Raw genomic sequence first — 24,343 nt, 5'->3', positions numbered from 1 at the left:
GTCTTATTTACATCAATACTATACGGTCTTAATCTAGCTTTACAAGTCTCATGAGGCAAAGCCTGTCTCGTTTATTCAGAATTTTCTTGCTATTTTTGAACCTTTATTCTCCCTTATAAATCAGTTTGCTAGTTCCATAAGAAACTCTGTTGACATTTTTATGGAAATCATATTGAATTTATAAAGTAATGAGAGTAAAGATATCTTTATAATATTGAGTGTTTTTATTGATCAACACTGCCACTTCATCGCTCCATTTATTCAGGTCTTTTTATTCGTGTGTTTTAACATGTCTTTTTTTTTTCCTTCTTTTTAATAAAGGCCTCACACATCAACTGTTATATTTATTGCAAAGAGTCACAATTTCTGTTGCCACTGGGAACAGTATTTTTTTCTTTCCCCTCTTTTTAAAGATTTTTATTTATTTTAATTGAAGTATAATTGATTTACAATGTTTCAGGTGCACAGCAAAGTGATTCAGTTATACATATATATGTGTGTATCTATTCTTTTTCAGATTCTTTTCCATTAGAGGTTATTACAAGATACTGAATATAGTTCCCTGTGCTATACAGTAGGTCCTTGTTGGTTATCTGTTTTATATATGGTAGTGTGTATCTTTTGATCCTAAATTCCTAATCTATCCGCCCCACCTTCCCCTTAGGTAACCATCGATTTGTTCTTTTTTGTCTGTGAGGCTGTTTCTGTTTTGTAAATAAGTTCATCTGTATCATTTTTTAAAATTCCACATATAAGTGATATCACATGATATTTCTTTTTCTCTTACTTCAGTTAGTATGATCATCTCTAGGTCCATCCGTGTTGCTGTAAATGGCATTACTTCATTCTTTTTTTATGGCTGAGTAATATTCCACTGTATATATATATACACCACCATCTTCTTTACCCATTCATCTGCTGATGGACATTTAGGTTGCTTCCATGTCTTGGCTATTATAAATAGTGCTGCTATGAACACTGGGGTGCATGTATCTTTTCGAGTTACAGTTTTTGACTTTTCCAGAAATATACCCAGGAGTGGGATTGCTGGATCATATAGTAACTCTATTTTTAGTTTTTTAGGGAACCGCCATACTGTTTTCCATAGTGGCTGCACCAATATACATTCCCACCAACAGTGTACGAGAGTTTCCTTTTCTCCACACCCTCACCAGCTTTTACTATTTGTAGACTTTTTGATGATGGCCATTCTGACCAGTGTGAGGTGATATCTCATTGTAGAGTTCTGATTTGCATTTCTCTAATAATTAGCGATGTTGAGCATCCTTTCACGTGCCTGCTGGCCATCTGTATGCCTTCTTTGGAGAAGTGTCTGTTGAGGTCTTCTGCCCATTTTTTGAATGGGTTGTTTTTGTTGTTGTTGTTTTTCATATTGAGCTTGGTATTTTGATACTGATATTGGTATTTTTAATCTATTACGTTTTCTACTTGGCTATTGTTGGTCCACAGGAACACTGATGATTTTTGATCTTTCAACTATAGCAGTTTTCCTCTATTTTCATTTGTTCTATAACTAAGTCTAGTTTTTCTGCAAATCACAACTTTGTCTCTTCCATTTCATTCCTTGTTTCTTGTACGTTTTGTCTGATTACCATTATATAGAAATTTGAGTACACAGTTTAATCTCAATGATGACAGTAACCATCTTTATTTTAAATTAAGTACTTCTAAAAGTTTCACTTTAAATATGATGTTTAATGTAGGTTTCTGATAGGTACTCCTTTTCAGATTAAGATTTCCTGTACAGTTGGATCCTTGAACATGGATTTGAAATGCATGGATACACTTATATGAGGATTTTTTCATGGCAAATATTACAGTATGACACCACCTGAGACTGGCTCAATCCGCAGATGTGGAGGAACCATGCACACGCTGGGCCGACTGTAAGTTATATTCAAATATTCAACTGTGCGGAGGGTTACTGCCCCTAATCCTCATGTTGTTCGAGGGTCACCTGTATTCCTAGTTTGCTACGAGTTGTTTGTTACTATGCTGAACAGTGCATTTTACTATGTGCTTTTTAGCTTCTCATGCAACTATTTAAGTTATACCTCCCATCCCACATACTCTTTTTTTTTTTAACATCTTTACTGGAGTATAATTGCTTTACAGTGTTGTGTTAGTTTCTGCTGTATAACAAAGTGAATGAGCTATATGCATACATATGTCCCCACATCTCTTCCCTCTTGCATCTCCTTCCACCCTCCTTATCCCACCCCTCCAGGTGGTCCCAAAGCACCGAGCTGATCTCCCCGTGCTCTGCGGCTGCTTCCCACTAGCTATCTATTTTACATTTGGTAGTGTATGCATGTCAGTGCCACTCTCTCACTTCGCCCCAGCTTACCCTTCCTTACACCCTGTGTCCTCAAGTCCATTCTCTACGTCTGTGTCTTTACTCCTGTCCTGCCTCTAGGTTCATCAGAACCATTTTTCTTTTCTTTAGATTCCATATATATGTGTTAGCATATGGTATTGGTTTTCTCTGACTTACTTCACTCGGTATGACTCTAGGTCCATCCACCTCACTACAAATAACTCAATTTCGTTTCTTTTTATGGCTGAGGAATATTCCACTGTATATATGTGCCACATCTTCTTTATCCATTCATCTGTCGATGGACACTTAGGTTGCTTCCATGTCCTGGCTATTGTAAACAGAGCTGCAATAAACATTGTGGTACATGACTCTTTTTGAATTATGGTTTTCTCAGGGTATAATGCCCAGTAGTGGGATTGCTGGGTCATACGGTGGTTCTACTTTTAGTTTTTTTTTTTGTTTTTTTGTTTTGTTTTTTTGTTTTTTTTTATTTTTAGTTTTTTAAGGGACCTCCATACTGTTCTCCATAGTGGCTGTACCAATTTACATTCCCACCAACAGTGTAAGAGAGTTCCCTTTTCTCCACACCCTCTCCAGCATTTATTGATTGTAGATTTTTTGATGATGGCCATTCTGACCAGTGTGAGGTGATACCTCACTGTAGTTTTGATTTGCATTTCTCTAATGATTAGTGATGTTGAGCATCTTTTCATGTGTTTGTTGGAAATCTGTGTATCTTCTTGGGAGAAATGTCTATTTAGGCCTTCAGCTCATTTTTGGATTGGGTTGTTTGTTTTTTTTAGATATTGAGCTGCATGAGATGCTTGTATATTTTAGAGATTAATCCTCTGTCAGTTGCTTCGTTTGCAAATATTTTCTCCCATTCTGAGGGTTGTCTTTTCATCTTTTTTATGGTTTCCTTTGCTGTGAAAAAGCTTTTATGTTTCATTAGGTCCCATTTGTTTATTTTGATTTTTACTTCCATTCCTCTAGGAGGTGGGTCAAAAAAGATCTTGCTGTGATTTATGTCAAAGAGTGTTCTTCCTATGTTTTCCTCTAAGAGTTTTATAGTGTCCTGTCTTACATTTAGGTCTCTAATCCATTTTGAGTTTATTTTTGTGTATGGTGTTAGGGAGTGTTCTAATTTCATTCTTTTACATGTAGCTGTCCAGTTTTCCCAGCACCACTTATTAGAAGAGGCTGTCTTTTTCTCCATTGTATACTCTTGCCTCCTTAACCAAAGATAAGGCGACCACAGGTGCGTGGGTTTATCTCTGGGCTTTCTATCCTGCTCCACTGATCTATATTTGTTTTTGTGCCGGTACCATACTGTCTTGATTACTGTAGCTTTGTAGTATAGTCTGAAGTCCAGGAGCCTGATTCCTCCAGCTCTGTTTTTCTTCCTTAAGATTGTTTTGGCTATTCGGGGTCTTGTGTGTTTCCATATAAATTGTGCAATTTTTTGTTCTAGTTCTGTGAAAAACGCCATTGGTAGTTTGATAGGGATTGCACTGAATCTGTAGATTGTTTTGGGTAGTATAGTCACTTTCACAATGTTGATTCTTCTAATCCAAGAGCATGGTATATCTCTCCATCTGTTGGTATCATCTTTAATTTCTTTCATCAGTGCCTTATAGTTTTCTGCATACAGGACTTTTGTCTCCGTAGGTAGGTTTATTCCTAGGTATCTTATTCTTTTTGTTGCAGTGGTAAATGGGAGTGTTTCCTTAATTTCTCTTTCAGATTTTTCATCATTAGTGTATAGGAATGCAAGAGATTTCTGTGCATTAATTTTGTATTCTGCTACTCTACCAAATTCACTGATTAGCTCTTGTAGTTTTCTGGTAGCATCTTTAGGATTCTCTATGTATAGTATCATGTGATCTGCAAACTGACAGTTTTGCTTCTTCTTTTCCGATTTGGATTCCTTTTATCTCTTTCTCTTCCCTGACTGCTGTGGCTAAAACTTCCAAAACTACGTTGAATAATAGTGGTGAGAATGGGCAACCCTGTCTTGTTCCTGATCTTGGAGGAAATGGTTTCGGTTTTTCACCATTGAGAACGATACTGGCTGTGGGTTTGTCATATATGGCCTTCATTATGTTGAGGTAGGTTCCCTCTATGCCTACTTTCTGGAGAGTTTTTACCATAAATGGGTGCTGAATTCTGTCAAAAGCTTTTTCTACATGTATTGAGATGATCATATGGTTTTTATCCTTCAATTTGTTAACAGGGTGATTGATTTGTGCACACTGAAGAATCCTTGCATTCCTCGGATAAACCCCACTTGATCATGGTGTATGATCCTTCCACCTACTCTTTTTTAATGTGACTTTGTTCCTCCTCCATTAAAAGATAGTCTGATTTCCCTTCCTTTGAGTCTGAGCTGGACTCAGTAATTTGTTTGTAACCAATACAACGTGGTAGAAATGATGACACGACGTCTAAAGCTATGTCAGAGAGAGCCATGTAGCTCCTGCCTAGCTTTCCTGAAGAGCCAGCCAGCACGTTGAGACACCCAAGCCAAACGCAGTGGCACAGGTACTCCCGCTGACAGTGCCCGCCCAGCCCAGCCTCAGACACGACTCTGTCATCACAGCCTGGAGCCAGATGTGTGAGTAAAGAAGATCACAGCTGTTGGTGTCACCCCCAGCCATTTGCGTCTTCCCAGCTGAAGGCTCAGAAACCGTAGAGCAAAGACACATCACCCTCGTGGTGCCCCATCCAGAACTGCTGAACCATGGGCTCCACGAACATAGTAAAATGGCTGTTTTATACCACCAAATTTGGGGTGGTATGTCACGCAGCAGTAGATGACTGGAACACTGATGTGAAACTACCCTTGCATTCCTGGGATAAGACCTGCTTGGTCACCATGTAGTACTTTTTTACACTGCTCTGTTCCGATTGGTAATATTTCACTTAGAACATTTTCTGTTTCTGTTCGTGAAGTAAGAAACTCGCCTACAATTTCTCTTTCCTTTTTTATTATTTATTTTTTGTTTTTTGACACCAAAGTTTACTCACAAATAAATAAATACATTTTAAGCAGAGCCTCCTGCCTGCCTCAAAGTGTCTACCCTATGGGTCCTTCCATCACAGGAGGGGGAGGGAGGGGAAGGCCGTCAGGGTGAGCACAGGCTCTCACGTTCAGCAATGCTCATGCCAGTATCGCCAGTGCCCTCTTCCAGGAAAGGGAATCTGGAGAAGGACTGCTTCGAAGGCTCAGAGGCCAAAGAGGCATCAGTGCTCACAGACAGGGCGCCAGTTGCCCGTCATCACTTCAACTACTCAGGCTGGTGGCCAGTCCAGCACGAGGGGGGCATCCAGGTCTCCAGCAGGACCAGTGTGTCATCAGGAAAGAGCGGAGGTGAGGGGCCTGGCTCCATCGCCTGTCCTCCTGGGCACCTCTAGGGGTGTGGGGGCAGGCGGGCAAGGACCACAATTTCCGTTTTTAGATTATCCTTATACGGTTTTGATATCAAGGGTAAACTGACCTTTGAAAATTAGCTGGAGAGCTTTCTTTCTTTTCCTAGTCTATGAAAAAGTTTATACAAGATTTATTTGTTAATTAAATACTTGGTACAATTCATCTGTAAAACTGTCTAGGGCTGGTGCTGGGAAAGGGGTGCTTAAGCCACTGATTCCATTTCTTTAATGATTATTAATCCGTTCAAAGTTTCTATCTTGAGTTAGTTTTGATAATTCTCTTTTGGTCTCCCTTCTAAAATTTCCTATCATAAAATTTTTACAGTAGTCCTGTTTTTTGTTGTTGTGGTTTAAAAATTCTATCTGGCTATCTGCACTGGCTCCTTTATCTAATATTGTTTACTTGTGCCTTCTCTCTTTTTTTCATTAACAGTCTTGCTTTGTCTATTTTATTGTTATTTTCAAAGATCATCTCATTTTTTTCTCATATTTCACTGATATCTGCTGTTACCTTTGTTATTTCCCTTTTAAAAATATCACTTTCTTTGGTGGTTGTTCGTTATCCACTTTCTTTAATAAAATACTCAGCCTCTCTATTTCTAATCTTTCTAGGTTGTTACTAGGATATAGTAAGTATTCTAGTAAAATTACTTTAAATACATGTATTTAACACTTTAAATCCATTTACCAGTCTTAATCTTTACATAATCATATTTCCATGAACAAGATAGGCCTTTAAACTCAGATTTAAGGAGATGAGAAAAATCAAAGCCTGACCCATTATGCAGAAAGTCCCAGAGATTCTGGCCTGAGGTGACTAGTACTGAGCTCCCTCTCTCTACAGGAACTGTGGATTAGGCTACAGTTCACTAATCATGAAAACAAGCAACCCTTGATTAACAGGAGTGGGAGTGAGAAGAAAGGAGGAAGAGTCCACAGGTAACCCAACATCACAGTTAAAACAAACTGGGCGGGCGGGGGGGGGGGGGGGGGGGACGACGACTTCCCTGGTGGCACACTGGTTAAGAATCTGCCTGTCAATGCAGGGGACATGGGTTCAAGCCCTGGTCCACGAAGAACCCACATGCCGCAGAGAAACTAAGTCCATGCGCCACAACTACTGAGCCCGCACGTCACTACTGAAGCCCACACGCCCTAGAGCCCGTGCTCCGTGAGAAGAGAAGCCACCGCAATGAGAAGCCCGTGCACCGCAACAGTAGCCCCCACTCGCAGCAATGCAGACCCAAGGCAGCCAAAAAAAGCCAAACCAAACCAAAACAAAAAAACCAGGGTTAACAATTTACTCAGGGCAAGTTGGACGGCAACAGGCTGGTGCTGTGAGGTTGGGAGGAAGGGCTGCTCTAGCGGAGGCCACACGGCAGGTGTCCCTAAGGCATGACCCTCACTCACCTCACTCTCCTCAAGGATGCCAATCAGCTCTAATCAGCTACCAAAATATTGCCAGTGCTGGGGAGACGAGCGGCCCCAGGTCCCTGTACCGTTCACCTGCTTCTGGATAAATCTGCCACTGAGCACACGTCAGACTTTCGGTTTTGTTTTTATTCTTTGTTTCGGGGAAGGGTTGCTCCAAGTAGCATAAAGCTTTCCCAGAACAAGAAGACTTGTAGGATAAAACACTGAAAAGGACAACAGCCGAGGGCCAAGAGCTTGTGGGAACCTGGCAGAAGCATAATAAACTAATTCAATCTCCCTGGAGGACAATTTGGCACTATGTGTTAAAGACCTTAAAAATATAAATAGTATTTGAAATAAACAGCCTTTACACTTAAGATACACTAGGAATGTATTTTAAGGAGATTAAATGGACCAGACCCCAAAATAAAGCATCAAGGAGAAAAACTGTTAACAGAGGGGAAAAATAAAGAAAAACAAAAAAGCTAGAAACTGGAAATAAATGTTCAAAATTAGAAATCGGTTAATAAAATTATGGTATCTTTAAAAAATACAACCATCAGGGAATTCCCTCGTGGTCCAGTGGTTAGGACTCTGCGCCTCCACTGCAGGGGGCACGAGTTTGATCCCTGGTTGGGGAACTAAGATCCGTGAGCCGCATGGTGTGGCCAAAAAAAATAATAATAATAAAATAAAAATACAACCGTCAAAATGATGATACATATATACATCTAATGTAAAAGATCACAGCTAAGTTTAAAAAGGTTACAGAACAGAATGAGGCTACTCTACTTAAAATATTTACTGATATGTTACGCCTAGAAATATGGACTAAAATGTTAACTAGCAGTCATCTTTTGGTGATGAATTATCAGTGATTCTAATTTTCTCCTTTGTTTTCAGGGGGAAAAATTACTAAAAACACACTTACGAAGCATAAACTTACACGTATTAAGATTTTTACTGCAGCAGGAGGGTTCTGGCTGAGCCAACCAGGTAAGTATTTTTTAAAGAGAAGCAGGCAATAATATAGCTTTCACCAAATCCTGAGGGTGCTATAGGGCATTTTTCAGGGAGAAAGGGGCAACAGGTCTGCAACTTACCCTCAAACAGTTCAGGGGGAAAAAAAAAACCACCTACATAGGTTTTAAAAGGGAGAGTTGAAAGCAATGTAATAAAATGTTAACATTTGGGGAATCTGGGTAAAGGATATGTGGGAATTTTTTATATTATCCTTGCAACTTTTCTTTTTAAGTTTGAAATCAATTCAAACTAACAGGTTTTAAAAGAACTGTGCACAGAATAACCGAAACTTTTAAAAACTGCAGTATCACATATATAAATATGTTTGTGTGTCTGTATGTGTGTGTGAGAGAGAGAAAAGGAAGAGCTGGGAATAATTAGAACAGTTTGAGACTTTTATTCCACTCAGTCCAAATAGATTCTTTAAAAATCTAAGAGGTATTGTTTACATTTGTAACATTAGGCCAGATTTTCAGCTCTAGCAAGAATGAGCTCACAGGAGTGTGTGGGAGGAGGAATGAGAAGAACCACAAATGCCCGACACAGCCCTCTATTATCTCCAGAGAGATTTAAACACAAAAACCAAAGCCTCAAAAACTGACTTCATCAAAATGGGGCAAGAGCAACACTGGTCAGAACTGTTAAGTCAATGGTTCATGATCCTGAGGGTTCAAGTGTGGACAGTGCTGTCTGTAGTCCGGGGGAGACCAGAGTGAGCTCGGTACAGGTTCGCACTGCAGCCAGCTCTGTCCAGTGACTTGTACACGCTCAGCGCAGAAGCTAGAAAAGACGAAGCTGGGCTGGCTGTGACAAAACTCATGACAGGCTCCCAGGACCTAACCCAGAAGGAAGCAGGGCCACTTTTCCCCCAAGAGAAAGAGACTGGGCAGATTCTGGGGCAGCGATCAAAGAGCATTTCTATCGCGGCGCCCCGCGCGGCCCGAGAGGCCGGACACAAAGGGATTACACGTCCCCATGCTTCATCACTACTGGTTGGCCAAGGAATCCTAGTGTGAATACAGCATCTCGATGATAATAAAATCTCCCTTTCCTCCTATAAAAAGCAAACGTGGCCCCAAAGGCAAGCACCCACACCACAGAGGCTCTGCCCGTGGCTCGAGCCCGCTCCCTGCCTGCAAGGCTCCCCAGGGTTGGTGCCCCTCAGTTTCCTCCCTGTGCAGCATTGCTGGCGTCCCCGCGGGGCGTGGGGGAACCATGAAATAATGTCTGTAAAGTGTTCTCGTTTGTAAGGATGAAAAGAGCTATAAATCCAAAGTCACAGGAGTACTAAAGCTGCAACCACTTCTCTCTTTTGAAATGGGAGAAACACAGGAGGATCAAAGGAGTGTCACTGTCGACTGCTGCTCTGGGAGGCTCCTCCCTCCGCCTGGCAGAAACCCCGAAGAGGGAGGTCTACCATGATTTTCAGCTTAACAAAATCCCAAGACAAGTCCAACGACGGTTTCCTGGAACACCGTGAGTAGAAGAAACAGACCTTGCTCACGTGAAAGCAGGCATAAAAGGAGAAGGCAGTCTTGGGAGGAAGAAACGCAAACATGGAGGGAAAAAGTTGTTTCCCCCTTGTCTCTTTCTGCCACAAAAGCCTGGCATGGTGACACCAAGGCTGCAGCAGCTTGCGCAATAAAATGCTCAACCTTGGCTAAAGTTAACCTTCTTAGCCATAAAAAAAGGTAGGCGGGGGTGGGGGGGGAGGGACAAAATTAAGCTTACGGGAAGTAACCCTAATCAAAGCTGAGCCGTAACCAAGGGCTCCAGAAACATTTCTACTGTATCGCATCCCACAGGCTGGCCAAGAGCCCAGAATTTTCATTACAACCTTTCAAAGAGGGAGAGAAGGAGGAAAAAATATTTCACAAAAGCATTATCAAGGCCCCAACCCAGGATACCAGGCTGTAGAACCAAAATTTGTGAGAGGTCAGCCTTTCAGGGAGTCAAAAACCCAGCATGTGGAAACTGGAAGTCCTTTTATATAGTGGGAGGGGTTCTTAAACCAACTACTGTTTTGCACTGAAGTCTCAGAGCTTCACAGATCATTAAAGGTTTCTGAACCACAGAGAAAGGAGGGCAGAGTTAAGGAAATAAATCAAAAGTTCCTCTGGGATGTACGAATGCCTACTTGGAACAGGCCTTCAGCGCGAATATCCTCCACATTAAACAACACGGAGGACTTCAAAATAAAAGCAGAAAAGAGATCTGTTCTGTTATAAGCAATGCACTTTCTTTCTGGCTTAAAGGTTATGTGTGCTATAAGATGACTCCCGCTGCGAGTGTGGGGGGCTGGGCTGAGGGCGGGGGGCGGCAGTGAAAGAAAACAAGAGTGAACAGAAAGTCGAACTGAGAAATGCTCGGTTTGGGGGCACCCCAAACAAGTTACACAGTCTGGTAATATTTTAGGGGTGGGATGTGAGGCAGAGGAATTTCTATCACATCTATTCCTGGCCATCCCTGTCTAAGAACTGAAATAATTTTCCCACAGCCAGAGGGAGTTCTCTAGTTTTCCCTGTGCAACATACACAGCTGAAGGCCTGGGGAAAGAGACCATGTCATCTTCAGCAACGAGCCGCATAAATTTCTTAAAGAAGCATCACCAAACCAGCAGAGGGAGTACAGCATCTGAGAACAGGAAATGGTCAACCTGACACCTAAGGATCTGTGTTTATCTAAGACAGCAGTTGTGAAGCTGAGTGACAGACCTTGTGACCTTGCCCTCTTGTTATGCAGCACCGGTAAACAGAACGAAATGCTAGACTTCCTACTCAGACTGGATTAGTTTACTACAACAGGTGAGGCTGCCACCCTTTTTTGGTCAGGGTGCACTCACCACGAACCACACTGCTGGGGTGCTCTCCCTACCAACCTGGAAGGAGGAGGAAGGGGTCTGGGGACGAGAAAGGCCTAGTGAAAGGCAGCAAGTCCAACCTGGAGAACGGACAGCATAGCATGCACCAGAGCAATGGTTCACCTTGAAATCCAGGGCCAGCAGTTTAATGCGTCAACAGCCCCTTTCCAGGCTTTTTTCCCTGGAGGGAGGGGAGGAGAACTCCAGCTTTACATGCAACTGCAGGCTGGAACAAAAGCAGCAGACAGATAAAGGCATTTGTCTGCTAAAGGACTGCTATCTGATCTCCAGCCGTAGTTTACCAAAACATGTAGGAATGGGTTTGAGGGGCAGATCTGGTGCCAAGATGATCAGCGCCAACAGGTTCCTGGGGAGGGTCTGGGGCTGTGACTAAAGCTAATGGTCTTTCCCACAAGAGAGAAGCCTACTGTGTCATGCATGATTATGCTGTGGTTTGTTACTGGAAATCTCTGCTCAGTAAGATTTAAGTGCTTAAGTCCACTCTGGGTGTTCAAATGGCCTCACTGATGGTTAGTCTGAGTATGCACTGCTGTACCGGGTAACGTCCTTTACTAAATCCTAACGTTAACACCTTCTCATTGTGGGAAATAAGACCTGGGGTAAAGATGCTAACCTCAAGACGTGCTAAACTCGACAGAACAAACAAAGCCTGCAGTGTGACTTTGTTACTCTAGGAAGCATGCCAAGCAATGAGCTCCTGTGCCGGCCTGCGGGGTGAGAAGGAGGGGCCCAGCGAGGAGAGGGAGTGGCCCAGGGGAGGAGGGGGAGGGGACGGGTGAAGAGGGGGTGGGGCTGGGGGAGGGGCTGGGGGAGGAGGGGGGCAGCCCCTCTGCTCCAGAAGCTGACCCAGCCAAGGTGTGGGGCGGACGTGTGCTTGCGCAGCCTGAAGCCAGAAGCCCAGGCAGGGAACGTGCCACCTACCCTGACTTATCTGAGAGCCCTCTGAGAGGGAGGGTCGCAGCAACAATTCTCTCTACCAGGACGACCTACAGAAGGAGAAGTGATTCCAATGCCGGCTCAGTAAAAGGAGGGCACTTCAAACAATACAACTGACCAAAACCACCAGGTCACATTTAATGGGTTCACTGTTACCAGGTTCTCAGAAGCAGCGGAGCACATTCTGTACGGATGCTGCAGAGGAACTCAGGTATTTTGAAAATTCCTCAATAGATAAGGATACTTCAAGAACTTTCTCTGGCAAGACATTTCAAACAAGTTTTAACATTTAAAAAACCTATCCTTCAAACAGCTTCCAGCCCTGATCATGAGCACATCTTCCAGGAGGCCCCACTCATGGCCCACACCGCACAGGTTAGCACTTGGGTTCACGCCAACCCACACTGCGGCAATGAAACAGCGGGAGCAACCCCCGAGGGAGCAGAGGCCCACCCAACCCTCATCTTCTCCGGATACTCAGTGAACTGGCAGCGCTGGCTGATCAACTGGTATGAAGAATAAACCACAAACTGTTTACATTCTTGCTATCTAGATATCAGAAGTCACTGATTTCCAAAAAAATGGTATAACAACGTTGAGTATTCATAGACAATTTAGCATTTGGGAAATTAGTGATTAGAGCAGAATATAGTACAAAAGAAAACAGTATGCTTTAGTCTGAGACTAAGACAAATATACTGGACAAATGGGTGCATATTCTTAATTTTAAACTTGCACATTTTAATATGAATACAAAATGACTACATAAGAAGCATTCTGTCCTTTCGCTGTATTATTCTGCCTAGACATCTGGTGGACGGAATATGGTACAGAGAAACACATGGACTTCTCTCCTGAGTCACACGATAGGGAACTAAGACCCCACAAGCCACACTGTGCGCCACCCGCCCCCACCCCAAAAGAAGCTTTGCCTTGCTTTTTATCCCACTCTCTGCAGAATGTGTACAGCTTACCCAGTTCACTTGCTACTTGCTTTACTCCCTGCTGGCCATGTATACAGGTTCACCGGGCCGATTTCCTTCTGAACTCAGTTACTCCACAAATCCAGATTTTCCCTCCAAAACTTAAACACCTCCCTTGACAACTTAAGCCACAAAGCTGACTCATTCAATGTACCTCATTAACACATTTCCCAAGCAGAGCATTTGTGGGAAAATGAACCAGGTTCTGATCTTAGGAGGCGTATGCCTAAATCAATAATCACCAAATCCCAGAGGCATTGGACCTATGCTGGTTCCAGCCCTCTAAAATAATCAAATACATGAAAGTCACCATTTCTTGCCAAACTCAAGAAAAATCCAACTCCTGCACATGGGAACAAAAAGACAACAGCTCAGCTGAAAACACATAACCAAACATTAAAGGAAAAACGTCAGCTTAATATTGTTCAGAACATCCCCAGTGGTGTTTCACTCACACAGCAAAGACACAGAATAAAAATTCCAGACTGTTTTCAAGATAATAAAATAGCATATGATGGTGACTCACTAACTGACTAAAAGGAAAAAATATCCATAAAGAGTCACAGGAACCTTGCAAAGCTGCAAAGCTGGCAACACTGAACCTCCCCCACCTCACTTGGCTCTCACCTCCAGCAGACACACACATACGCGCGCACACACACACGCACACTCTAGTGACCATTTTGAGGCTGCAATTGGCTAATGGCTTGCTCTACTGCTTAAGACAATATTTTATTCTTGACTCACTCAATAAACCTGCTGAGAAAAATAAACAATGGGTTTCAATCTTATAAATAATCTAGAAAACGGAATTGCTGTGCAAACAGTAGAGCTGATTTACTGCCCATGATGAACAGAACCGGAAAGTCCAATGTGCACAGTGAACCCAGAGTCACAGTCTTACTATCTGGGGACACGAGTTAACAAGGATTCCTGTCCACTACATGGTGTAAGGCCTGGGATGGCCAGGCTTCAACTGGTCCTTTAAAACGTTGAGTTTTAATCTTTTAAGACATATATACACACACAATGTATTTCTATCCCATCATTCACACATGTGTGAACACACACACTTCATTTTTAACAAATATTAAGTCAGGGCCTATTACAGGGCACTAAAGGTGATATAAAGAGGTATTAAAATAAGGTTCCTGCCCAGAACCTCATATATGTATTCCATATACATACACAGATGCATGTAAATGTGCAGAACAGAAATGCATCAAAGAAAAAGGGAAGCAGAGTCTACAGTCCAAGACTAAAACAAAATATTAATTTTTAAAGGGCAGAACAAAACACAGTTCCGCTGAGAGAAGTTGGGCTCTTTGTGTAATGGCCACCAGTCCACAGAGAAAGAGGCTTGCATGGCTTTCACAGACGCACACCCGAAGCAGGACCCCTACACCTGAGCTCAGGATAGCCTCAGTGACTGCAACTCGGGCACCTTCCAGGGAAGAGCACAAAGCCACCGCCCCTTCGCCAGGCTGTGAGCTGCAGGAGGGCAAGCCCCCTTTCACGCACCCCAGGCGCCCCGCAGAGCACAGGCCTTGGCTACCAAACGTTCCCCAGAACAGTTCTTCCCAAACACTCCCAATTTTGCCCACTGCGAGGATGGTTTGGTCACCTCAAAGGCCAATTCCTGAGAATTACGATGCCACAATTTAGAGGATTCAGAAAAAGGATCTGAACAGAAGAATTATATCTCCAAAGCGGAAAAAATAACAAAGGCCCTTACCATTGAAAGTTAATTTAAAAATTAAACATCTCAAAAAGAAAGCTGAGCTTAATGGAATTCTGGTGTCCCAAGACAGGTTTCTCTGGCTTGCCTTTCCTATTTCCATAATACAATGAATGGCTTTCAAATTACACACAACAGAAAACATTTTTCATGGGGCGGGGTGTCCTTCCCACCAACGGGTGAGCAGCTGTGAATGAGACCGAGGTGAATGCTTTGCTTCACATTTCAAAACAATACGATTAATTTTTATTCTTAATTTTTCCTAACTATTACTCAAGGGCATAAGTTAAAGTAAGATTAAAATGAACCAATTATTCAAGAATTATGACTTCAGATACATTTTAAAACTTATTTTTCATGTCAGTTTTTAACAGACTAGATCTATTTTTTTAAAGCATCAGCAAACTGGACTTTCAAAGTTAGGATGGGTTCACGGATCTCGTTAAGGCTAAAAAACAAAAATCTACTTACGATATAAAATACGAGCTCCAAGTAGATAAACACACTGACTATAATCACAACTTGTAAGTCTTCTTAAAGACCATTGCAAACCTTCCATTTGCTTTTACTAGCTAATAAAATGAGTGAGTCTATTTAGGCTTCAAAGTCATAAATGGCTCCATCTTAAAAGTCACCAGGTAACAAAGATCCAGCCAAATCATAAGAAATATACGTTAGCAAAGGCCAACAGCAAATAAATAACCCATCCTTACAAGCAGCACTGTGCTCAGTAACACTGAAGTCCAAGGGGTTTTTCATTTGAGTACAGTTTCTACAAGTAATACAGCGCATGTAATCAAAGCACACTCATGCCATTCCTACCAGTCCTAATACGTAGGATAAGACCAAGGACAGGCCTAAGATGTTTACACCGAGAACAGCAAATATCCAAGGCCCTTGGTTTAAAAAGTCATCTAACTCTCTGGAAGTTTCAATATAGTTTGTTTAACCTGATGCCACATAAAATTGATTCCAAAAAGGTTAAAAATAATTACTCTTTAAAAATAGATAAATACAAATTTAAAAGTCATCTAATTTTTAAAGTCCTCCCCTCTCCCCCAACATCAGCAGCAAAAAAGTTTCTTACATGCAAATTTCTTAACTGCTTCACTTACACAAGGGAATCAGCCACTCTCTCTCAGATTACCCTAGTCAAAACTGGACCACTGCCCAGTCAAATAACCATAGTTTAGACTCTCAGAATGAATAGATTCAAGGCTCTGCTCCATTTTAATGGGAAGAACTATAGGATCACAGCACTTGCTGCCAAAATGCAGAGCCTGTTTCTGTGAGTAATCACTTCTGCTTTGACTGGAAAATCCCAACTCTACCTGCACCTACCCCAGGACAAATTATTAAGGGAAGAGGTATGGCACATGTCAGTCCTTGTACCCACTTCTTGCCAACCTCTCAAAATATTTACATTTCTTCTTCACGTATAGGGGTTCCAGTGAAAGAAACACTTAAAAACACTGTAGTATTAAATATGCAAACTTCATATTAATAAGCGAAGCTCATCCTTTAAATAAAAAGGTTATATTAGAAACTTCAGTACGGTCTAGGCTAGCCTAACTCACATATTTTGGTTGCATGTCAAAAGATAAAAACAGTTTTTATATGAAGTGAGACATCGGGAATTCCCCTGGCAGTCCAGTGGTTAGGCTTCCACGCTTTCACTGCCGTTGGCCCCGGTTCGATCCCTTGTCAGGGAACTAAGATCCCACAAGCTGCATGGTGCGGCCAAAAAAAATAAAAGGAAATATGACATGAGTTACAATTGTGTTTCTAGGACAAAATGGAAGACAGGAAGAGGGAAGCCATATTGGGAAATTCTATTATTGATCATGAAAATAATCCCAGATACTTTTCTATATGTTTGAAATACTCCGTAACCCTTCGAAAAGCAAAATCAAGCCCTATTTAATAGTGAAACAATTTACAGCTTTAACAGAATGAAAACCACATTATTTTAAGAATGAATGTGACATATAGGATTAAGAATCTGCAAGTCTTCATCGTTGTAAACAGCAGGGCTTCCTGAACTTTACTCTGCATTCCAATCACCTGGGGAGCTTATTAAAATGCAGATTCTGCTTCAATAGGAACGGACAGGAGGCTGAGAGGCTGCAATTTTAACAAGCTCCAGGTGATGACAATAATGCTGGTCTGAGGACCACACTGAGAGCGGTGAGAACACACAGCATTTGCAGTCCAGGTCTCTGGCTTAAAATCAAGTGTGTTATGTGGCTATAACACATTTGTGTCCTCAATAGTATCAACCGATTCAGGAAGTTCACACTTTGTTATGTAACATTAGATTAAGCATTAATGAGGCTAGAAAGTTTGTTTATCTAAGGTTATAACCTGAAGTTAAATAAAGCTTCATGCTGAACGCTAGTATTAAATGTTAGAGTCATTTTTAACCTCTTAATATTAACAGAATCCCAATTACTCGGTCTCTTTTTTTTAAGTATCTTTTTAAAATTTATTTATTTTTATTTTTGACTGGCAAACATGGCAGGCCTGCAAATGGCTCATCTTCCCTGCCACAGTGCCAGCTCCCTGTGGGGCACAGGTGGCACCTTGCATCTCTTTATAGACATCCCACCATTACAGTGCTCAGTGGTATACAAAATTTTCTAAAACTGAACCATATGGCATGTTTAACTAGCTCTGAAAATGGGAATATTTATTTTATTATTCATTGGGTCTTCGTTGTCGCGCACGGGCTTTCTCTGGTTGCGGCGAGTGGGGGCTACTCTTCGTTGCGGTGCGCGGGCTTCTCGTTGTGGTGGCTTCTCCTGTTGCGAAGCACGGGCTCTAGGCGCACAGGCTTCAGTAGTTGTGGCTCGTGGGCTCCAGAGTGCAGGCTCAGTAGTTGAGGCGCATGGGCTTAGTTGCTCCACGGCGTGTGGGATCTTCCCGGCCCAGGGCTCGAACCCGTGTCCCCTGCACTGGCAGGCAATCGGATTCTTAACCACTGCACCACCAGGGAAGTCCCCGATTACTTGGTCTTAAAGCCCTTTCTCAATAGTGGTAATTCTTTGACAGGAGAACATGCTCTCTGCAAAAGATATTTTGCCTGAAGAAACGAACAACTAACATTCAGTAGTTATGCATATACTTAATAGAATTCGTTCCCAGAAATGTGGCTGAGAAAGGTGGTTGATTTTCATGTTATTTCTCAAAAATTTAAATCTCCAATACTTTTCATCCTATCACCCAAGGTTAAAAAAGCTCAAAACATCAAAAACAGCTGCCCCTTGGTCCCATTCAAAAAAACAAAAACAAACAAAAAAACAGTGACACGTTTTCAACAGAGAAAGTCAAGATAAAAGACTTCCATTTCCACAAGTCACTGACGATTCCCCACTTTCTGTCCTACTACTAGACTGAATTATTAAGAACCTCCTCTCTGGTCTCCATCTCGTTGGTGCTGCTCAAGAATGCTCACCTCCCATGCTCTCACCTCTCTTCTCAAAAGACTTCAATGGGTCCCCAAACGCACTCTTTGGAGAGACAGCAAGGTCCCCCCAAGTCTACCTCCAAGCCATAAGCTTGGCCTAAATCCCACTGCATCAGCTCGTGCAGCCTTCTCTCCGACCGCACTCATGGACTTGCCGGGCACGTTTTGCAATTTCCTCTCTCCGTGCCTTTGCTCGTGATATTTCCAACAGCTGGAAAGTCGCTTTTCTTCCACCCTCCCAACCATGGCCTATATCCTTCCTTCCTTCGAAGCTCAGTTCAAACACCACATCCTCCAATTAGCCTTCCAGAAACCCCCAGGCTCTGTGGGACCCGGACCTCTACCAGGGCCCTAAGCACAAACTGGCAAACATGGCAGGCCTGCAAATGGCTCATCTTCCCTGCTGCAATGCCAGCTCCCTGCAGGGCACGGGTGGCACCTTGCTCTCTCTATAGACATCCCACCATTACAGCGCTCAGTGGTATACAAAATTTTCTAAAACTGAACCATATGGCATGTTTAACTAGCTCTGAAAATGGGAAGTGGGTGAAAATGGATTTCTGGCATAGTAAGTATTAAGGCACCAGTAACTGGGTTTACAAATAACATGAGCTTCATCTCTGTTGGGCTAGGTATTCAAAAATAAAACTAAGAGATGAGAAAGAGAGTCAAGAGTGTGTGCCTGTCCCCTTGCTCCATCCAGGGGCTATTAATCCTCTAGGGGCACCTCTTCTCCCTATGAAGTCGGGGTGGATCAAATTGTCTTCTCACTAAGGTTAGTTGCCACTGAGACAGGTCACTAAGTGCGCGCTCCCTGCCTACGATGCAATGCTGGCTGGATCTGTCCAAGCGCCAGCAGACAGAGCTTTACACAAAGGCCAGCCAGGATTCAAGGGACAACCACCCCAGTGTCAGACACGGAAAAGTCTTTGGTTCAAACAACAAAGAGATGTTCTCAGCACGAAAGAAGATACTATATGTCACTGTCACCTGAGTAATCATCTCATGTTTTTGAAGAAAACTACAATGTGTAAAAATCAAACGAAAAATTATTTTTGGAACACCTATGATTTTGTGTTATTTGTAACATGGATTCCCCTCCTGGTAATTAAGATTCAACACTACTAGGTCTCCTGTTTTTTCAGGCATTACCTTGGCATCAAAGGTCATGTGATTCATCAAGCCAAAGATTACGCGGCAGTGCTTAAAGCAGAACCCAAGAAGCCTTGTTCCCCATCATTTTCTCAGAAGCTCAGCTACGGGGCACTCACTGTGATTTATACAAATGTACTAATACCCAAGATTCTGATGTGGTTTAGGCCAAAGAGTGTCTTGAGAGAGAAGAAGCATACAGCCAAGGGGAACCTGAGATGCTTAGCAAAAATTCTTTACCGTATTTTACTAATTATACATCTTATAAGCACTTGGGGGAGGCAAATAGTTCTAGAGGAAGGGAGAACGGGGAGAAAGACGATCAACTATAGGATATCTGCACGACTGTGATACTAAACTCTCTGACTTGCAGTTATTCTCTCGGGTAACATGAGGTTAACACGTAATACCCACTCAACTAAACCTCCATAAACAGCTGGTTTTCCACAATCACAGCCACTATTCCCACTTCAGTGGGCAGCAGTGTTCAGAGAAAAGCCAGACTTAGCTCCTGAGTAATAAACACCAGAAACCAAAAGAGCTGGGAGAGCTCTCCGTATCCGTGCCTACCAGGAAGCTCTGAACGTACATCGGCACCCAGTGGCCTGGTAAGCGTGGAAGTCTCCTCAACAAAGCTTCAAGACAGAGGAATTCCATCTTTTAGACTAGGCAGTGCCCTCCACCCACTCTGTTTTTCAATTAAATGGGTTTTCTGCAAGACAGATTAATGAAAAACAGGTAATTTCTTTTTATATAGGTTCAATATGTTTACAAGCAGAATATAATTCTGTACTTTTCATAGCATTTAGCTACTTTACATAGTATTCAGGGTAGATAAGAAGAACAATCATTTTCAAGTGTTTTTAAGCACTCTTTATATAGGCGGTATCTCATTTAAATTCTCAAAACAATTCTGGAGGGGGGCGGAGGGAGACCCAAGCGGGAGGGGATATGTGTATACACGTAGCTGATTCACTCTGTCCTACAACAGAAACTAACACACATTGTAAAGAATTATACTCCAATAAAAAAAATTTAATTTAATTTAAAAATTAAAAAAAAATTCTAAGGGGTAGAAGGATCACCCCATTGTACAGACCCAGACATTAGAGGACAGGAGGCTGAATAATCCGCTTAAGGCCCTATGGCAGGTAAGTGGCAGAGGAGAGAAGAACCATCACTTTGGTCTCAGGCACAGCGACAGCCAAAGACGTACAAACATTTTATAAAGATTCTAACACCAATAAAATTCTCATGCAAACACACACCATTTTAGAGAAAATAATTTCCTAGACCCTGTCAGGATTTGACCTGAACTTGCCAATGAACAGCTCAAAGAAGACTGCCCAGTTAAAAGAGATCATCAAGTACTATAGTTACTGGTAAGGCCAAGAATAGAACACAGTCTGCTGACCCCACGCCCATGCCCAATCAGGCGTGTTCTTCTGGATGCTGACACCCTTCTGAAGTTTCAAGTTGGTTGAGAATAGCAAAGAAATGAGTTAATAATTCCAGTAAATAGAAGACAATATGGAAAGTATCTAGGTTAGCGGGATTTGCTGTGTGTGTGTGTGTGTGTGTGTATTTTTATAAGGCATGACCATATGAAGATTTCTACCTAGGAAGTTTTGAACCAAGAACACTGGTACCTACAAATTTTCTCATCTTCTGCAGCAAAAATGAAAAATAACCTTTGCCCTCCCCTCTGTATGACCTGTGAATGATTAGCCTGGCCATGCTGATAACTAAGGAAAATAGGAGTGCCGCTCCCAGCTGACGAGAATGCTTAAGATTTATCCTACTACCAACCTCCTCCAATTCCATGCAAAAGACAGCAGGACACTAGGAATAGTTAGCCAATGTTCAGCCCTAATAAATTCTCCAGTGCTGCAAACAACTCTCCCATCAGCTCCAATGACTGTGCCCTGAGGAAGAGGCTGGAAACAGGAAGACCGCTGGGTGCCAGAGGAGATGGGAGGATTGGAGCCACATGGCTGGGAAACAAGGGACTGCAGAGAAGTGATGGGGAAGCGTCTCAGGAAAGAGGCGCCTGGAAAAGACCAGAGAACCTGCTCAAAAGGTTGCTGTACTGAGAACTTCTGTGTGGCAAAAAAAGAGGCTACTACTGAGTCAGACATCATCAGTAAGAATAATCGACAACCAAGAGCAAGAGGAAAAACAGATTAGAAGACCATTCCCTAGGTTAAAGGTTATTCAGATCCCTTTTCACAGGGGAGATAACATGCAAAGTGTCTGGCATTTTCAAATGTTAGACACCAGATTTTAGATTCAATGCTTAATCTTGCTATTAAGTTTACTTTTTAAAAGAGAAAGATAAAATAATTGTAGAGGGATATCTTGTATCAAATTCTTCATGTTTTGCAACTTTTAGCAGAGCACAGGGAGAGAGAAAATTGAGTTGAGAGGTTATAATCTGGCCCCTCACATCAGCTCAAATCTACTCAATGATCTCTCTCATTTTCACTCCAACTGGGCCAAACCAAAATTCCTATACTTTGCAGGGTAAAGCCTTTTTAGTTTTTACTTCAAATAACTGAAATCCTCAGAAAACATAAAAAGTATTTCTTTCATTGCTCCACATTAAATACCTCTTACCACTCTGTTCTGGAAAGAGCAAAAAGTCACTTGATTATATAGAGTGCTAATATATTTTAGTTTAATGTCCATAAACAAGCTTTTTTTTTCAGCTATCCTCACAATGACCCATCTCAGCATATTTACATGTATAATAAATACTGAAAACTTAATCTAATTATGATTGATTAATGCAAACCACCAATTTATATGAGGCTATACGTGAAATCTCAGAACGCTTCTCCCCTATTATGAGGTCTGTTTATAAGGTGCTGTACAGAAAACGTGTCCAGAAACAGTTGGTTTAAAAAAAAAAAAAAAACCTGAATAAAAGAAACAAAATTGAATAAGAGGAAATCAATAAACAATACCCAATTAGAAAACCAAAACCCAAACCAACCCATCAGCTTTTGTCATGGGTATTCTTCATGGATATTCTCCTCCATCCACTCCCAAAACCTGGGGTGGGGGAAGCAGCACTCAATGTCTAAATATTCACCTCCCATCCCCAAGTCCTGAAGTGCACTTCTGTAGTACTTGGGCCACAGGCACTGGTAAGTGGCTGGCCTACTCCACCCCTCCACCCCCCACCCCCCCAACCCCCGTCTCCCCTATTCCTTGGCCTAGCCGCAGGGAGGACTTTCCCCACCCTCCTCCAATACCACCTGTAGGAAACCACAGGCACATTCAGGTAAGACTGAAAGAATCTCCTGCTAGCATTCTCTTTACATAACTTCACTCCCAAGCCTCCTTAGCAAACCCACCTACCCCAAGTTTAACAAGAGCGTTCATCAGACCTGATTCTCAGCTTTGTGAAATATCAAAGGAATTTTTAAAAGCCTCATTTCAAGCAACTTACAGGGATCCTTGTGTATCTGTCCAATGAAAAGTGCAAACTTTTAGGGCTGGAAAATTAGGTACAACTACTCTTCAAAACATAGCAACATTAAAAAAAAAAAAAAGTCCCCAGAGAATTTAAAGTATATTGAGCTACAAACCTCTTAGCTCTATTGTTTGTTGATGACTTTTGTCAATAACCAAATCCAAAAAAGCGATAAATGATATTTTCTATTTCACCCACTGTATTTAAAATTAGATGTTAACTCCCCAACACCCCAGACTCCCCGCCCCCCCCAACCTCTCCTGCCAAAGACTCTTCTGTTCTGAAATCCACTTTCTTGGGGATAAGCATAATCAGTCACTTTACCATCTAGAATCCTGAGCTAAAACTAAAGGTGAAGGAAGTAAAATTAATAGAATCCTAGAGGCCAGCACAACACAGGGTTAAAGGAAACCATTTCACAAGATCAAGTGCGGAGAAGCAGCAGGAGCGAAGAGGAAAAAATCAAGTTACATAAAGTCCAATTGTACTCACTGTTTCCTTATTGGGAAGCAGCTCCTTTCGAATTCGGAAGAAGTTCTTGCCGTACTGCCTAAGCCCCTTAACGAAGCGTTTCTGTGATAAAAAGAAACAACAAATGGGATGTAAAAGCCAAAAACAACACAGGATGTCAGCAAAGATCTCCGCAATCAGCAGAATAACAACCCCAAAGAAGTCCGAGCTAGGGAACGTCGACACGGCTGCGGGAATATTTCAGCAGCACAGCCGGGACCCGCGCCCAGACAGCCTCCGTCAGATCCCCAATCCCGCACTCGGACAGGCTGAGGAGGACGTCCCGTGTCTGAGGCAAGCAGCCGTCTGTGCCTTCGCTGCCTCCGGTCTCTGCATCGGTCCACGGAGGTATAAACAACACATACGCTCCGTGCTTCCATCAATAAAACAGCACAACTGGTCCCCACCTGAGAACGAAGCTTCCCAAAGTGCCGAGCAGAAGGGGGGAACGGGAGCAAAGCTGGAGACTTTTCTCCAGAAGGGCACCCTGGAGGCTTCAAAGGCCTTTCGTTCGTCCGGGGAATTCACCAGGACGGCAGCAGCACCGCGGCAGCCCACCGGGCCCGAACCCCGGCCTGCCTGCGTGCCCCGCCACGCCGGCCGCAAGAGCCACCCCGGGGCACCAGGCACCCAAACACCAGCACCCCTCCTCCTTCCCGGCCCCTCCCCGCCCCCGTTCCCTCGGCAGCCCGGGGACTTTCACTTTGTCCCATTCCTCCTGGGCAGCCCCTCCCCGCCACAGCGGGGCCACTGCCGGATCCCCGGACGCCACCTCGGCCCGCGAAGTCGGGTCCCGCGCGGCCGACCGCCGTCAGCCACAGGTACGCGGGGCCGCCGCGGGCCGCACTCAGGGTCCGGGTGGCGGGAGGCCGCGCCTGTCACTCGGCTCGCGCTCGGGTTCGGGCTCAGGCTCCACAAAGCGCAGGGCGGAGGCGGCCGGGCGGCTCGGCGTGTGACCGCGGCGGGGCCGCGCGGCGCGGGGCGCGGGGCTGG

The 24,343-nt window shown here is 43.1% G+C and overlaps 1 protein-coding gene across 6 annotated transcripts in view; it reads right to left on the bottom strand.

Annotated features, from left to right (window-relative positions):
• RERE (arginine-glutamic acid dipeptide repeats) overlaps nucleotides 1-24,343 on the bottom strand; it is a 426,438-nt gene that overhangs the window by 36,204 nt on the left and 365,891 nt on the right. For all 6 annotated transcript variants that reach the window (XM_029230137.1, XM_029230140.1, XM_029230141.1 and 3 more), the window contains one exon: nucleotides 23,333-23,413. In XM_029230137.1, coding sequence (XP_029085970.1) covers nucleotides 23,333-23,413 — 81 coding nt within the window. The remainder of the gene's footprint in view (nucleotides 1-23,332; nucleotides 23,414-24,343) is intronic.

This window comes from Monodon monoceros, unplaced genomic scaffold, assembly GCF_005190385.1.
Source record: "Monodon monoceros isolate NGI ecotype Baffin Bay Population unplaced genomic scaffold, NGI_Narwhal_1 Super_Scaffold_18, whole genome shotgun sequence".
NCBI lineage: Eukaryota > Metazoa > Chordata > Mammalia > Artiodactyla > Monodontidae > Monodon > Monodon monoceros.
Note: the sequence above shows the minus strand (reverse complement) of the source record. Positions and strands in the feature narration are given on the sequence as shown.